We start from the raw sequence: 18,006 nt of genomic DNA on the forward strand, positions 1-18,006 counted from the left end.
AGACACGGGGAGAACATGCAAACTCCACACAGAAAAGCCCTCCTCGGCAGCTGGGCTCAAACCCAGGACCTTCTTGCTGTGAGGCGACAGTGCTAACCACTACACCACCGTGTCACCCGAATCATTTCATCATTTCATTTCATCATCTCTAGCCGCTTTATCCTGTTCTACAGAGTCGCAGGCAAGCTGGAGCCTATCCCACCTGACTACGGGCGAAAGGCGGGGTACACTCTGGACAAGTCGGCAGGTCATCACAGGGCTGACACATAGACACAGACAACCATTCACACTCACATTCACACCTACGGTCAATTTAGAGTCACCAGTTAACCTAACCTGCATGTCTTTGGACTGTGGGGGAAACCGGAGCACCCAGAGGAAACCCACGCAGACACGGGGAGAACATGAAAACTCCACACAGAAAGGCCCTCGCCGGCCACGGGGCTCGAACCCGGATCTTCTTGCTGTGAGGCGACAGCGCTAACCACTACACCACCGTGCCGCCCCGTCGCCCGAATCATAAATCATAAATATGATTTTGCAAAACATAAATTCTTTTAAGGCAAAAGTAGGCAGATTTGTTTTTCACTGGTTTGCATTATCTTGAAATGGCACAATTCAGTACCTGATTGATCCAAACTCTCTGTTGTTTGCTCTCTTATTTCCTCATCATTGCCTTCATACAGGTCCAAATCTGTGGAAGAATAAAATGGTGTTAAGCAGGAACATATCCAGGACATTATTTGAGTCCTTGACAGACTCATAGTTGCAATTTATAATTTTTGTTGACTTTGTGTTACATTTCTTAATTATATATATATATATATATATATATATATATATATATATATATATATATATATATATATATATATATTAGTGCTGTCAAGCGATTAAAATATTTAATCGCGATTAATGTCGCGACTGTCATAGTTAACTCGCGATTAATCGCAATTTAATCGCACATTTTTGTCACATGAAAAACCATTGTAATTCTCTTATCAGCATAAAAAAGTGAATGGGCTTGCTCACCGTTCGAACTACGGGGGTACTCGGGGGATCTGAGATTCCCTGAAACAGACATGAGATCCCTTGAAAACATGACTTGGGAAATGTTGGGGGGTCTCTAAAATATTGTCAGAATGATGTTTATTGACATAGCAATCATGTGTAACGGGAAGCATTTGCATATCCGAAGTGAGCGCACGATGGAGAGCCGCGCTCTGAGACAAGCGCAAGCACCCCCCCCCCCCCCCCCCCCCAAAGGGAATAAAGGGACCCCTCGAAAATATCGGCATAGTTCGAACACTGGTTGTACCAATGTTTTTTTTTTTTTATTGCAGAGCATAACACGTCTTGTCACAGCCACTGCAAAGTGGGGCTGGAGCCGCCGATGGGAAAACGAAACCTAAGCCGAGCACCGTGGCTCTTCGGGGGAGGGCAGAGGACTCTGGCTGTGCAGGGCGTGGCATCATGTCACAGAGCATTAATCTTGCGATAAAAAAATTATCGCCGTTAAAATCGAGTCAAGTTAACGCGTTAATAACGCGACATTTTTGACAGCACTAATACACACATACTAGTACATCTCAAAAAATTAGAATACCATGAAAAAGTTCCTTTTTTTCATAATTTAATTCAAAAAGGTAAACTTTCATATATTCTATACTCATTACATGTAAAGTGAAATATTTAAAACCTTCTTTGTTTTAATTTTGATGATTATGGCCTATAGCTCATGAAAATCAGAAATCCAGTATCTCAAATTATTGGAATATTCCCTAAGATCTCATCTCATCTCATTATCTCTAGCCGCTTTATCCTTCTACAGGGTCGCAGGCAAGCTGCAGCCTATCCCAGCTGACTATGGGCGAAAGGCGGGGTACACCCTGGACAAGTCGCCAGGTCATCACAGGGCTGACACATAGACACAGACAACCATTCACACTCACATTCACACCTACGGTCAATTTAGAGTCACCAGTTAACCTAACCTGCATGTCTTTAGACTATGGGGGAAACCGGAGCACCCGGAGGAAACCCACGCGGACACGGGGAGAACATGAAAACTCCACACAGAAAGGCCCTCGCCAGCCACGGGGCTTGAACCCGGATCTTCTTGCTGTGAGGCGACAGCGCTAACCACTACACCACCGTGCCGCCCCGTCGCCCGAATCATAAATCATAAATATGATTTTGCAAAACATAAATTCTTTTAAGGCAAAAGTAGGCAGATTTGTTTTTCACTGGTTTGCATTATCTTGAAATGGCACAATTCAGTACCTGATTGATCCAAACTCTCTGTTGTTTGCTCTCTTATTTCCTCATCATTGCCTTCATACAGGTCCAAATCTGTGGAAGAATAAAATGGTGTTAAGCAGGAACATATCCAGGACATTATTTGAGTCCTTGACAGACTCATAGTTGCGATTTATAATTTTTGTTGACTTTGTGTTACATTTCTTAATTATATATATATATATATATATATATATATATATATATATATATATATATATATATATATATACATACTAGTACATCTCAAAAAATTAGAATACCATGAAAAAGTTACTTTTTTTCATAATTTAATTCAAAAAGGTAAACTTTCATATATTCTATACTCATTACATGTAAAGTGAAATATTTAAAGCCTTCTTTGTTTTAATTTTGATGATTATGGCCTATAGCTCATGAAAATCAGAAATCCAGTATCTCAAATTATTGGAATATTCCCTAAGATCAATCAAAAAAAGGATTTACAATACAGAAATGCCCAACTTCTGAAAAGTATATTCATTTATACACTCAATACTTGGTTGGGGCTCCTTTACCATGAATTACTCTATCAATGCGGTGTGGCATGGAAGTGATCGGTCTGTGGCACTGCTGAGGTGTTATTGAAGCCCAGATTGCTTTGATAGTGGCCTTCAGCGTATCTGTATTTTTGGGTCGGGTGTTTCTCATCTTCCTCTTGACAATACACCATAGATTCTCTATGGGGTTCAGGTCAGGCAAGTTGGCTGGCCAATCAAACACAGTAATATCATGGTCAGCAAACCATTTGGTAGTAGTTTTGGCACTGTGGGTAGGTGCCAAGTCCTGCTGGAAAAGGAAATCAGCATCTCCAAAAAGCTCGTCAGCAGATGGAAGCATGAAGTGCTCTAAAATCTCCTGGTAGATGGCTGTGTTGACTTTGGACTTGATAAAATACAGTGGACCAACACCAGCAGATGACATGGCACCCCAAATCATCACAGACTGTGGAAACTTCACACTGGGCTTCAAACACCTTGGATTCTGTGCCTCTCCACTCTTCCTCCAGACTCTAGAACCGTGATTTCCAAATTAAATGCAAAATGTACTTTCATCTGAAAAGAGGACTTTGGACCACTGAGCAACAGTCCATTTCTTTCTCTCCTTAGCCCAGATAAGACACTTCTGACATTGTCTCTGGCTCAGGAGTAGCTTGATATTAGGAATGCAAAAGTTGTATCCCCTTTCTGGAAGATGTCTGTTTGTGATGGGTCTTGATACACTGACACCAGCCTCAGTCCACTCCTTGTGAAGCTCTCCCAAGTTCCTGAATCAACTTTTCTTGACAATCCTCTCAAGACTGTTTTAAGTCGTTCAAATTCTGTAAAGCTGCTTTGCGACAATGTTTATTGTTAAAAGCGCTGTACAAATAAACTTGATTTGATTTGATTTGATTTGAAGACTGCGGCCATCCCTGTTGCTTGTGCACCTTTTCCAGCCACCCTTTTCAGCAATGACCTTTTGTGGCTTACCCTCCTTGTGGAGGGCATCAGTGATCATCTTCTGGACAACAGTCAAGTCAGCAGTCTTCCCCATGATTCTGGTTGTGTGTACTGAACTAGACCGAGGGATACACTGTGTTCATACTGTTTTACTCAAACTTGAAATGAAATATTCTAATATTTTGAGATGTTTTTTGTATGTTTTTGTACTGTATGCCATACTGATTAAAATAGAAAAATGCTTGAAACATTTTAGTTTATGTGTAATGAGTCGATAATATATAACATTTTCACTTTCTTAAATAACTGATGGAAAACATTGAACTTTTTCACAATATTCTAATTTTTTGAGATGCACTAGTATACGGTATATGAGCACTGCCTAAAAGGAGAGCTCCTGATGAGTGTATGAACAAAATATTTGCAAGAGCACAAAATCAACCTGAATATAATTATTATAGCATATAGCATGTCAGCCATCGAATTGTGTAGTGTTGTGTATTTCACATTAGTAAATTGCTGCGTTGTCTTGTGACAGTGACACCAATAATAAGATATGCATCACAGTTACAAATACATATTTATTCTTCTCTTTGCCACCGCATGCCATGCGCTAGAAACAACACAATGACATTTATGGTGTGACTCTGCTGGGTGTCTGGTGAACAGCAGTGAACCAGTGCTTTTACTTTACATCATTACTATATAGTTACGATTGAATATCAAACTTGAAATGTCAAACAGTTGTCTGGTTACATCTTTCATGTCCACATGCTTTGGAGCTCGGAGTGCACAGCTGCAGACTGCAAAGCATGCACAGGTCATTAGGACTAATTAGCATGCACCTGTTCCTGATTAGAGCGTAATCACAGCACAGACATATAAGGACCCTCAGAACACACAGACTTTGCGAAAGCTTTGTATTTTGTATCGCTTTTCTGGTTTTGACCCCATTTGTGTTTTTGGACTGTGAGTATTGTATTATCTCTGATATCCTGTCTGTGCCTTGCTTGACCACGTCTGCTTTTTGACTCTGCCTTTGTCTCCGTTTTGGATCTGCTTGCTAGTGCGTTTTCAATAAAACTCTTCCTGCACTTACATCCATCTATCACCCTTACATGACAAAAACTATCAATTGTCCAACAAGCTAGTGGACTAATAAATCTGTTTTAACTATTTTTATATGAAGCTGTCGTGACTATTTTCCATAAAATGTGTTCGTAAATAATCCCATGTTATTAAAAAAAAGCAAATTAAAAATAACCACTGGATAAAACCCATTTATTTTATGTAAATAAAGATATAAAGTTCATTGTCCGGTGGTCGTGTTTATGAGATACGCTGCCTTGCACTTATGGTCGGGTTCCCTGTGGTGGTATGTATATATGACTGTATGATATCATATAATTATGCAGTCTTGTTTCTGAGTGTAATAGGGTGTAATGAATGTGTGTCTGAGGTTGGCCAACCTGTGCCTCCAGTGCTAAGCTCAGCAAATGAGCTTAAGCCACTGCTGTCCATACTGCTGTCCATACTGCTGTCAAGAGCTGTAGCATCAAGGCAAGAAGTGGATAAGACTGAAACCTGAGAGGAGTCAGATGCCAAATTGGGAGAGGAAGAGACAGATCTGGAAGAAGGGCTACCCAAAATCGCTTCCCCCATCTTTGTTTCAGTCTGTGTAGCCAATTCACTCTCATCCTTTAGAGATGGTTTGTCAACATCAGCAGATGACTCTGAAACATCCAGCCAATAAAAAAAACTATATGCTTTGTATGTATGTCTATATATACATATGTATGTACAGTATCAAGTGGCCATTGTATTATTTGGTTGCTCCATGTATTCCTTCTATCTCAAAGTTTATAATACTAGACCAGAAATACAGGGCGGGATAGAGCTTAGTAAATACAGCATTAACTACTGTATTTCGTCTCTGTATTCTATGGAACACTTGGTCGTTATATAGTCTGTTCTGACATTATATAATTCAAAACGACAGTAAATGGAGTGTAATGAAATATTAATAAGGGAATTTAATTAAATATTGTGAACAATATAGAAACAGGAAATTTATGTATAGATACAGGCCTTGAGCTATGGTGCCTGTTGCATCTACGCCACAAAATTGTACAAGATGTAAAGGCTGTGTGTTTAGAGTTACCACTGGGCCCATCAGGTTCGCCCTGTAATTCCTGCACCAACCGCGTGTGTTCTGTCATCTTTAAAGCATCCAGGAACTGAGAGAACCAGCCAAACTCATTCTTCGGCAGCTGAGACAACAGCACGCGAGCTCCAGCCATGTTGCCAGACTGTCTTGTCACTGCTAAAATCTAGTCAGAGGTATAGTGTGTGAACATATGAGAGAGAGAGAGAGAGAGAGAGAGAGAGAGAGAGAGAGGGAGAGAGAGAATATATCTGTCTAGTTCTCAAATAAAAATTTACATTGAAAAATCTGTCTTTTACAGGTCTTATAAATGAATCCACTTCACCCTCTGCTGGAATAAAACTGTACTGCACTGACACCCAGACTCAAGGATGCCTTGAATTAGTTTGCTTTATTCCTTTTTGCATGAACACACATACTGTAGAAAGAAAAATAAAATTATCTTCTGCTTAATGTTTTATTCATCTGTGTACTGACAAAATAATTTATAATACATTTGTTGTCTTTTTTATTCTCATTATCTCTAGCCGCTTTATCCTGTTCTACAGGGTCGCAGGCAAGCTGGAGCCTATCCCAGCTGACTACGGGCGAAAGGCGGGGTACACCCTGGACAAGTTGCCAAGTTATCACAGGGCTGACACACAGAGACAAACAACCATTCACACTCACATTCACACCTACGGTCAATTTAGAGTCACCAGTTAACCTAACCTGCATGCCTTTGGACTGTGGGGGAAACCGGAGCACCCGGAGGAAACCCACACAGACAATGGGGAGAACATGCAAACTCCACACAGAAAGGCCCTCGTCGGCAGCTGGGCTTGAACCCAGAACCTTCTTGCTGTGAGGCAACAGTGCTAACCACTACACCACCATGCCGCCCATTTCATGTTTTCAATGTTTTTTTTTATTTTAATTTTTTTAGAGACAAAAGGTCTTAAAATATGTCAAGACCAAAGAGTATATTGTAATGTTGGACCTTAATATTCCTTTATGTGTGTAAAATTGTTTATTATCAAAACAAAGTAATTTTTAGGGGTTTTTTTATCCCCCCCCCTTACTGTGAACAATACTGTTCCTTATAGTTGCTATACACTTTCTTTATCATGACTATATAGTTAAAGTTCCTATAAACTCCTCATGTAGATTCTGTTGATTTAAGACTTGACTTAAAGACTCGAAACTTGACATGGACTTGCAGTTTATTACATGTGAACAACTCTGCTATAACCTCAGTGAAGCAATTGTTGCTGCTCATCAGTCTGGGAAGGGTTTTCAGGCTATCTACACTGTCTGAAACAGGGGTACAGTTGGGGTCCTTTTCTGTCCCCCAAGGTACAATCTACACTAATGTACCCCCTAGGGCTCATTATTGGACTTCAAGGTAACAATGTGTACCTTTTAAAGGTCAAAAAGGGACATATATGTTCCCAAGCAGTACATAAATGGTACAAATAAGTACCTTAGAAGGTCCTGCCCCAGTGACAAGCCATTGTACCCCTTAAGGTACAATGATGTACTTTGTTTTCTGAGAGTGTAGAAACCATTTGAAATTTGCCAGTCTACAGTGAGAAGGACTGTTTACAAATGGAGAGCCCTCAAGACAGTTGCCAATGTTTCCAGCAGTGGGTGTCCCAGTAAAATCTGTCCAATGTCAGACCATTTAATGCTCAGAGATATAAAGAAACACCCAAGCGCTACAGGCCTACGTGACCTAAAGCCCTCTGTATACACATTAAATTTTTATGCTCATGACAGCACCAACGGAAAAACACTGAACAAGTATTGTTTTCAAAGAAGGGTTGCTAGAAAGTGCCCTTCTCTCCAAAAAGGATATGGAAGCACGATTTAGGTTTGTAAAATTGCATTTGAACAAACCACAGACTTTCAGGAACATCATCATTTGGACCGATATAACCAAGGTGGAGATGTTTGGTCATCATGCAAAGTGTCATGTTTGCCTTAAAACAAACACATCACAAGTGAACTGAGCTATCCAAGTTTGCATTCACTATGGATCCAGAATGGCATCCAAAAATATTGTATGGACCCAGAAATGAAATTTTTGCTTTTTGTATCTACCACACAGGTAACAACAACATAAAACATGATACATGTTGGTCACCAGCCGAGGCTAGTGATGTGTCATTCGTGAATGGTTTGTTCATTTTTTACTAAACTTTTGTATGACTCGAGAGTAACGAGTTGTCTCAGTGAGTGATCTGTTCATTTTTCCTTGGGTTAGCACATGCGTATCACTCAAGTTCAGCTCCATTCAAGAACGGATCTTTCGGGTATGAGTCTCTCATTCATTTATCACATGACTGCTGCATATTCTTAGTGTAGGAATGACTGATTCATTCACAAATCATAATTATGGGTCTTTGGATCTGAGGCTCTCATTCATTATTCAAGAAGTTACAGCAGTCATATGACCAATAGTCTTGGCTATTAGTTCTAATTAGTCCAACAGTTAATTACTATTAGTCCAATAGTTCAAGGTCAAAGTCCCTTATTTGTCATTTCAATCATATACTGTACAGGTGGTACAGTACACAGTCAAAACAAAACACAGTTTCTCCAGGACCATGGTGCTACAACCCCGATTCCAAAAAAGTTGGAACAAAGTACAAATTGTAAACGGAATGCAGTAATTTACAAATCTCAAAAACTGATATTGTATTCACAATAGAACATAGACAACATATCAAATGTCGAAAGTGAGACACTTTGAAATTTCATGCCAAATATTGGCTCATTTGAAATTTCATGACAGCAACATATCTCAAAAAAGTTGGGACAGGGGCAATAAGAGGCTGGAAAAGTTAAAGGTACAAAAAAGGAACAGCTGGAGGACCAAACTGCAACTCATTAGGTCAATTGGCAATAGGTCATTAACATGACTGGGTATAAAAAGAGCATCTTGGAGTGGCAGCAGCTCTCAGAAGTAAAGATGGGAAGAGGATCACCAATCCCCCTAATTCTGCGCTGACAAATAGTGGAGCAATATCAGAAAGGAGTTCGACAGTGTAAAATTGCAAAGAGTTTGAACATATCATCATCTACAGTGCATAATATTATCAAAAGATTCAGAGAATCTGAAATAATCTCTGTGCATAAGGGTCAAGGCCGGAAAACCATACCGGATGCCCGTGATCTTCAGGCCTTTAGACGGCACTGCATCACATACAGGCATGCTTCTGTATTGGAAATCACAAAATGGGCTCAGGAATATTTCCAGAGAACATTATCTGTGAACACAATTCACCATGCCATCCGCCGTTGCCAGCTAAAACTCTATAGTTCAAAGAAGAAGCCGTATCTAAACATGATCCAGAAGCGCAGACGTCTTCTCTGGGCCAAGGCTCATTTAAAATGGACTGTGGCAAAGTGGAAAACTGTTCTGTGGTCAGATGAATCAAAATTTGAAGTTCTTTATGGAAATCAGGGACGCCGTGTCATTCGGACTAAATAGGAGAAGGACGACCCAAGTTGTTATCAGCGCTCAGTTCAGAAGCCTGCATCTCTGATGGTATGGGGTTGCATTAGTGCGTGTGGCATGGGCAGCTTACATATCCGGAAAGACACCATCAATGCTGAAAGGTATATCCAGGTTCTAGAGCAACATATGCTCCCATCCAGATGACGTCTCTTTCAGGGAAGACCTTGCATTTTCCAACATGACAATGCCAAACCACATACTGCATCAATTACAGCATCATGGCTGCGTAGAAGAAGGGTCCGGGTACTGAACTGGCCGGCCTGCAGTCCAGATCTTTCACCCATAGAAAACATTTGGCGCATCATAAAATGGAAGATACGACAAAAAAGACCTAAGACAGTTGAGCAACTAGAATCCTACATTAGACAAGAATGGGTTAACATTCCTATCCCTAAACTTGAGCAACTTGTCTCCTCAGTCCCCAGACGTTTACAGACTGTTGTAAAGAGTAAAGGTAAACACTCACAGTGGTAAACATGGCCTTGTCCCAACTTTTTTGAGATGTGTTGTTGTCATGACATTTAAAATCACCTAATTTTTCTCTTTAAATGATACATTTTCTCAGTTTAAACATTTGATATGCCATCTATGTTCTATTCTGAATAAAATCCACCTCAAGGTAGTGCGGAATAGTGCAAATGAGCGAGGTAAAGTGAAATGTGCAGTCCCTGAGTTCAGTGTGTTAATGAACGTTGAGAGTATGTGTGTGTGTGTGTGTGTGTGTGTGTGTGTGTGTGTGTTGGGGGGGACTGTGAGGGTGACATGTCAGATGCTGAAGGGGGGCAGGGGGGTGTGCGAGCAGAATCTGTGGCAGGGGGCAGAGGGGGGAGGAGGGGCAGAACAGGGAGGGAGTTGAGCCTCCTGACCGCCTGGTGAAAGAAACTGTCCTTGAGCCTGCTGGTTTTGGCCCGGAGGACAGTTTCTTTCACCAGGCGGTCAGGAGGCACATACTTTTGCCACTCACAGATATGTAATATTGGATCATTTTCCTCAATAAATAAATGATGGAGTATAATATTTTTGTCTCATTTGTTTAACTGGGTTCTCTTTATCTACTTTTAGGACTTGTGTGAAAATCTGATAATGTTTTAGGTCATATTTATGCAGAAATATAGAAAATTCTAAAGGGTTCACAAACTTTCAAGCACCACTTTATGTCTGTATGCCAGGGGTCTTCAATCCTATCCGAAAAGGGCCGGTGTAGCTGCAGGCTTTCATTACAGCCAAATTGGAGGCTCACTTGATTGTTGACTGGAGACAAGGGTGAAATGATTAAACAAGTGAAATCAGGTGTAGCTCCTGCTTGGTTGGAATGAAAGCCTGCAGCCACACTGGCCCTTTGCGGATAGAATTGAAGACCCCTGCTGTATGCAGTTGTTCCCATACACACACAATTCAACAGTGCACTCTCAAACTAGTAGTTCTCCACCCAAACAGTAGGTGGCGGTAATACACTCAACTTGAATATCAACCACCACCAACACAATTACAGAAGAAGAACAAGTAGCTGTCTATGGATGACTTGCTGAATTTTCTCAGTATTACCACGCTTTGAACGATCAAGTGAAGATGGATATGTGTGGTTTTGAGCCATATTATTTAAAAAACTCTGGCTTTTCTGAAGATAAGATGCTTCTACTGACCATCAAGTACGAATACAGGTCATTTCATCCAAAGCCTTTTTCATACACACTATCAGTTATTTTATATTTCAGGTATTTGTTTGTTTGAAAAAAGGAGGACTTCTCAATGGAATTTGACTGAAGCAAAACACATTTTTGTAAAACAAATGAGTGCCATAGTATGGATCATACTAAATCTTTAGGCGCAGAGCAGCGCTCTCATGAGGGCTTCGTTCGCGAAATCCCAGGCCGAGGTGCGGGCCTACCGACCCGAGACCGTGCTCTTTCCTAGGGTGAGACTTAGGGGGAGGTGCCTGTCAAATTTGGCTTCACTGTGAGCTCCATTGGCTGAGTTATTAATTTTTAAAACCGTCTGGAACATGTTAAATTTTTAGACATGGAGCAGCGCGTATATAAAATATAAAATAATTGATAGTGCATATGAAAAAGGCTTTGGATTAAATTTCTTAACTATTGGACGAAATGGTCATTGGACGAAGTGTCCTGATCCCCTCGTCTCCTCTCCGTACTAAGCCTCAGACTTTCCTCACCCTCTTTCCGAATCTCATCTCATCTCATTATCTCTAGCCGCTTTATCCTTCTACAGGGTCGCAGGCAAGCTGGAGCCTATCCCAGCTGACTACGGGCGAAAGGTGGGGTACACCCTGGACAAGTCGCCAGGTCATCACAGGGCTGACGCATAGACACAGACAACCATTTACACCTACAGTCAATTTAGAGTCACCAGTTAACCTAACCTGCATGTCTTTGGACTGTGGGGGAAACCGGAGCACCTGGAGGAAACCCACGCGGACAACATGCAAACTCTGCACAGAAAGGCCCTCGCAGGCCACGGGGCTTGAACCCGGATCTTCTTGCTGTGAGGCGGCAGTGCTAACCACTACACCACCGTGCCGCCCCCCTCTTTCCGAATCACAGACGGAATTAAAATTCGGAACGTGCCACGGTCACGAGTATAAGTACCTTCTCTTTTATATATATATATATATATATATATATCATCTCATTATCTCTAGCCACTTTATCCTTCTACAGGGTCGCAGGCAAGCTGGAGCCTATCCCAGCTGATTATGAGCGAGAGGCGGGGTACACCCTGGACAAGTCGCCAGGTCATCACAGGGCTGACGCATAGACACAGACAACCATTTACACCTACAGTCAATTTAGAGTCACCAGTTAACCTAACCTGCATGTCTTTGGACTGTGGGGGAAACCGGAGCACCTGGAGGAAACCCACGTGGACAACATGCAAACTCTGCACAGAAAGGCCCTCGCAGGCCACGGGGCTTGAACCCGGATCTTCTTGCTGTGAGGAGGCAGTGCTAACCACTACACCACCGTGCCGCCCCCCTCTTTCCGAATCACAGACGGAATTAAAATTCGGAACGTGCCACGGTCACGAGTATAAGTACCTTCTCTTTTATATATATATATATATATATATATATATATATATATATATATATATATATATATATATATATATATCATCTCATTATCTCTAGCCACTTTATCCTTCTACAGGGTCGCAGGCAAGCTGGAGCCTATCCCAGCTGATTATGGGCGAGAGGCGGGGTACACCCTGGACAAGTCGCCAGGTCATCACAGGGCTGACGCATAGACAACCATTCACACCTATGGTCAATTTAGAGTCACCAATTAATCTAACCTGCATGTCTTTGGACTGTGGGGGAAACCGGTGGAAATCCATGCAGACACAGGGAGAACATGCAAACTCCACACAGAAAGGTCCTCATCAGCCACTGGGCTTGAACCCAAGACCTTCTTGCTGTGAGGTGACAGTGCTAACCACTACACCACCATGCCACATATATATATATATATATATATATATATATATACTGTAGGGCGGCACGGTGGTGTAGTGGTTAGCGGTGTCGCCTCACAGCAAGAAGGTCCTGGGTTCGAGCCCCCGGGCCGGCGAGGGCCTTTCTGTGTGGAGTTTGCATGTTCTCCCCGTGTCCGCTAGGGTTTCCTCCGGGTGCTCCGGTTTCCCCCACAGTCCAAAGACATGCAGGTTAGGTTAACTGGTGACTCTAAATTGACCGTAGGTGTGAGTGTGAATGGTTGTCTGTGTCTATGTGTCAGCCCTGTGATGACCTGGCGACTTGTCCAGGGTGTACCCCACCTTTCGCCCGTAGTCAGCTGGGATAGGCTCAAGCTTGCCTGCGACCCTGTAGAACAGGATAAAGCGGCTAGAGATAATGAGATGAGATATATACTGTATGTGTGTGTACATTTTTAATTATTGTGTGAGCTTTACCACCAATTAAAAAGGCACAATTTTCACAACTGTTTAAGGGTTGTTGTTTTTTTAATCAGCTTAGTAATACATTAAAAAGCTTATTATGCAGGTCCTTATGATGTAATTCTACATGACAATCACTGCCTGCCCAAATTAATGAGTGAGTGACCAAGAAACACCACTAGACTTACAGTGACTTGCCACACAGAAAAATAACAAGAAGAAGATATCAGTTTATGTGCCACCACTGTGTGAACAATGGTCTCAGTCTGGCCACACCAGCAAAACTGGCTCTGTCACTGGGTCCAAGAGGTTGCTTAAGAGCTTAACTAAAGTGAACTTGTGTATTATGCTTTACCAAATGAAGCAAACCATATTTATCTTAGTGTTTAAGAACTGTACGGGGTGGCTAAAATGCCACCCTAAAAAAAAAAAAAGATTCGTTCATTTTACTGAACGAGATTCAAAGAGGACGGCACGGTGATGTAGTGGTTAGTGCTGTCGCCTCACAGCAAGAAGGTCCGAGTTCGAGCCCCGTGACCGGTGAGGGCCTTTCTGTGCAGAGTTTGCATGTTCTCCCCGTGTCCGCGTGGGTTTCCTCCGGGTGCTCTGGTTTCCCCCACAGTCCAAAGACATGCAGGTTAGGTTAACTGGTGACTCTAAATTGACCGTAGGTGTGAATGTGAGTGTGAATGGTTGTCTGTGTCTGTGTGTCAGCCCTGTGATGACCTGGCGACTTGTCCAGGGTGTACCCCGCCTTTCGCCCGTAGTCAGCTGGGATAGGCTCCAGCTTGCCTGCGACCCTGTAGAACAGGATAAAGCGGCTAGAGATAATGAGATGAGATTCAAAGAGGGCGGCATGGTGATGTAGTGGTTAGTGCTGTCGCCTCACAGCAAGAAGGTCTGAGTTCGAGCCCCGTGACCGGCGAGGGCCTTTCTGTGCAGAGTTTGCATGTTCTCCCCGTGTCCGCGTGGGTTTCCTCTGGGTGCTCCGGTTTCCCCCACAGTCCAAAGACATGCAGGTTAGGTTAACTGGTGACTCTAAATTGACCGTAGGTGTGAATGTGAGTGTGAATGGTTGTCTGTGTCTATGTGTCAGCCCCGTGATGACCTGGTGACTTGTCCAGGGTGTACCCCGCCTTTCGCCCGTAGTCAGCTGGGATAGGCTCCAGCTTGCCTGCGACCCTGTAGATTCAAAGATCAGAGTCAGGAAAAGAGATCCTGACTCACCAAGGTGAGATAATCCTCCCTGCAGCCTGCAATATAGGGAGGGGCGAGATGTCACGACCAATCACAGGATACAACCTAACCCAAACGCCACCCCTTATACGTCATAGCCCCACATCAACCAGCTCCGCCCCGTAAGCCACACCCAAGTCTGAGATCAGGGAAGCCGAAAGCAGCCAGATTATGATTTGTATTAAACATAAAAGGAATGTATGACTGTATTATCATTTAGAAATCTGGATACACAGTCAAAAGGCTTCACTGAAACCACGGTTTATCTTGGGAATCGATTCATTGACACGACTCCTTTCATACTTACAGTCTCCCGATCCTCGGCGGTCAGAATATGGAGCTCATAACACTTGTGACACACATCAGGGGTCTTCATGTTGATGAGTGTGAGGCTCAGCAGGTCTATCAGCCTGGTGTAGGTGTCATTCTCAGCCTCCAAGGACGGACTGGGAGGATTGTTCTCCATATAGTTGGCTGCTTGTTTACACCCGACCCTTTCCAGTGCAGTTAAGAGCTCCCTGAACCAACCTTCTGGATAGGTTTTACTTATAATTTCCTGGAGGAGAAGATCAGCAGCCTTTATTTCTCCTTCATTCTGTAGTTTGGCTTTTATCTGCTCCTTTTGCTCATCGCTCAGGAAGTGTATCATATCCAGAACAGGGGCGACCCGAATCAGCTGCTTCAGTCGGTTTCTGAAACAGTCGATGGTTTTCTTCTCCTGGTCCATGGTGCAGAATAAAGCTGCGAGCTCGGGAGAATGTGTGTACAGAACGTGAAACGCAGAAAACAGAAGATTCCCAGTAAACGTGCCGTCTGCTTTCGGTTTCGTTTCTCCCTCCTGCTGCTTTTGGTTTCCTAACAGGCAGAGGTTGGGCAGAGCATTGTTTCTGAATTCAGTGTTGGCATTTGTGCAACTCTGAAATGTCCTCAGCAATACTTTTCATGCCAGCTAATGTGTTCTGACTCCCATGACCTGATGAGAAAATTACTACAATATTAAACAGGAATGTTTGCAGTTTAAACTAGTTATGTTTGTTTACAAGAGTCATTTTGCCCAGTGAACACTAGATGGAGACAAAGCCCAGGAAAGGCCTTGTCCAACGACTGAGTCCCTCTCTGTCAGGTACCAACTCCATCCATCCACCCAATATCTGTAGCCGCTTATCCTGATCACAGGTCGCAGGCAAGCTGGAGCCTTTCCAGCCTGACTATGGACAAGTCACCAGGTCATCGCAGGGCTGACACACAGACAAACAACCATTCACACTCACATTCACATCTACGGTCAACTTAGAGTCACCAATTAGTCTAACCTGCATGTCTTTGGACTGTGGGGGAAACCGGAGCACCGGAGCCACTGGGCTCAAACACAGGACCTTCTTGCTGTGAGGCAACAGTGCTGGCCACTACACCACCGAGGCACCAACTCTGTGGAATTATCTCTAAACTATTCACAGACAGAGATATTGAGACAGACAGACAGACAGACAAATAGATATTCAGACAGACAGCTTGAAAAATAATGACCGATTTGATCGATGCAAGGGTGGAGGTTCGGCTTAAAAGGTAGTAGGGACTCATAGGTGAGGTGAAATGTGTAACGGTCAGTTTAGAGCCACCTATTAGCCTAACCTGCATGTCTTTGGACTGTGGGGGAAACCGGAGCACCCGGAGGAAACTCACACAGACACGGGGAGAACATGCAAACTCCATACAGAAAGGCCCTCGCCAGCCACTGGGCTCAAACTCAGGACCTTCTTGCTGCGAGGCAACAGTGCTAGCCACTACACCACCAAGGCACCAACTCTGTGGAATTATCTCTAAACTATTCACAGACAGAGATATTGAGACAGACAGACAGTCAAATAGATATTCAGACAGACAGCTTGAAAAATAATGACCGATTTGATCGATGCAAGGGTGGAGGTTCGGCTTGAAAGGTAGTAAGGACTCATAGGTGAGGTGAAATGTGTAAGAGTGTGATAAACCATCCATTATCTGTAACCGCTTATCCTGTGCAGGGTCGCAGGCAAGCCGGAGCCTATCCCAGCTCAGCTGACTATGGGTGAGAGGCGGGGTAAACCCTGGACAAGTCACCAGGTTATTGCAGGGCTGACACATAGAGACAAACAACCAGTCACACTCACATTCACACCTACGGTCAATTTAGATCCACCAATTAGCCTAACCTGCATGTCTTTAGGGGAAACCGGAGCACCCAGAGGAAACCCACCCAGACACGGGGAGAACATACAAACTCCACACAGAAAGCCCCCCCCCCGTCTGCTACTGGGTGCAAACCCAGAACTTTCTTGCTGTGAGGTGACAGTGCACCACCACCACTACACCACTGTGCTGCTGTGATAAACCAGAGATTCTAATAATATGGTTAATTTTGTAAACAAACTACAGTAGAAATCTGACAGGGACAACAATGAAAGCAATACATCACAGGTTCCTGGTTCTATTCTAAATGTTACTGAATAAATAAATAAATGTTATATTCTGAATGCCAATACAGGTAGTCGTCGACTTACGACCTATGCAACTTATGACCGATCGACTTTACGACTGTCTGGTTATGACTGGCAAGTGTTTCCCAGCTGAGCTAGCTGAGCGTACGACAGTTTCTGCCCCAGCTCCCGGTAGCGCCTCTTGCCGCGTACAACAGTTTCCGTCCCAGCTCCAGGCACATGCGTAGTCTCTCTCGTGCTCCCTCATGCACTCCGTCATACAGTTTCCGCCCCAGCTTCAAGCACATGCGCCATCTCTCTCGTGCTCCCTCGCGCACTCTGTCATTCAGTTTCCACCCCAGCTCCTGGTTTATGAAACGAGCAAATGTTCCCGCCAGCCTGAGCGCTGCAACAGCTGATAATGACGTAGACGACCCACAGCCAAGCACCAGTGATGCCAGCGGTCACTAAATTTTGTATTTTGCTATGTTTTACATTTGTATTTTGGTATGTTTCAAACTAAAATGTTTTCTCTTTTTCACACCTGTATTTCGTATTTTTTGTTTTGCACATATTAAACGAATTGTACTGTACGCAGTGTAGTATGCAGTGTTTGACTTAAACCAAATAATGAGCCAAGGTAATGAAATAAGAAAATGTTGATAAAATAAGACTTTAAGATGATTACAATATCATAACACATCACAATATACTTACGTTCATTTAACATAGGCCGACTTACGACCAGATCGATTTACGACCGGTCAGTCATAACCAAACGCAGTCATAAGTCGACAACTACCTGTATTACATATGATCTAATCTGTTAGATTTACTTACTTGTGTAGATCAATAATATTTAAATAATATTGGCTGGCTTTGAGTGATATATCAGATATATGCCATTCAGCTAGCATGATACTGAACGAGTCAAAGACGAGTTCAATATCATGCGAGCTGAATGGAATATATCTGATATAC

At 42.9% G+C, this 18,006-nt stretch overlaps 1 protein-coding gene across 2 annotated transcripts in view; it reads right to left on the reverse strand.

The window, feature by feature from the left end:
• ifih1 (interferon induced with helicase C domain 1) overlaps window positions 1-15,503 on the reverse strand; it is a 56,915-nt gene extending 41,412 nt beyond the window's left edge. The window contains exons 1-6 of one of the 2 annotated variants that reach the window (XM_060930118.1): window positions 14,880-15,503; window positions 5,920-6,088; window positions 5,228-5,491; window positions 2,284-2,352; window positions 1,033-1,071; window positions 626-694 (exon numbers count right to left, since the gene is read on the reverse strand). In XM_060930118.1, coding sequence (XP_060786101.1) covers window positions 626-694; window positions 1,033-1,071; window positions 2,284-2,352; window positions 5,228-5,491; window positions 5,920-6,088; window positions 14,880-15,299 — 1,030 coding nt within the window. In that variant the 5' untranslated portion in view covers window positions 15,300-15,503. The remainder of the gene's footprint in view (window positions 1-625; window positions 695-1,032; window positions 1,072-2,283; window positions 2,353-5,227; window positions 5,492-5,919; window positions 6,089-14,879) is intronic. The other variant, XM_060930119.1, reaches the window with a different exon arrangement.
• Window positions 15,504-18,006: the final 2,503 nt, after the last annotated feature.

This window comes from Neoarius graeffei, chromosome 9 (assembly GCF_027579695.1).
Source record: "Neoarius graeffei isolate fNeoGra1 chromosome 9, fNeoGra1.pri, whole genome shotgun sequence".
Taxonomy (NCBI): domain Eukaryota; kingdom Metazoa; phylum Chordata; class Actinopteri; order Siluriformes; family Ariidae; genus Neoarius; species Neoarius graeffei.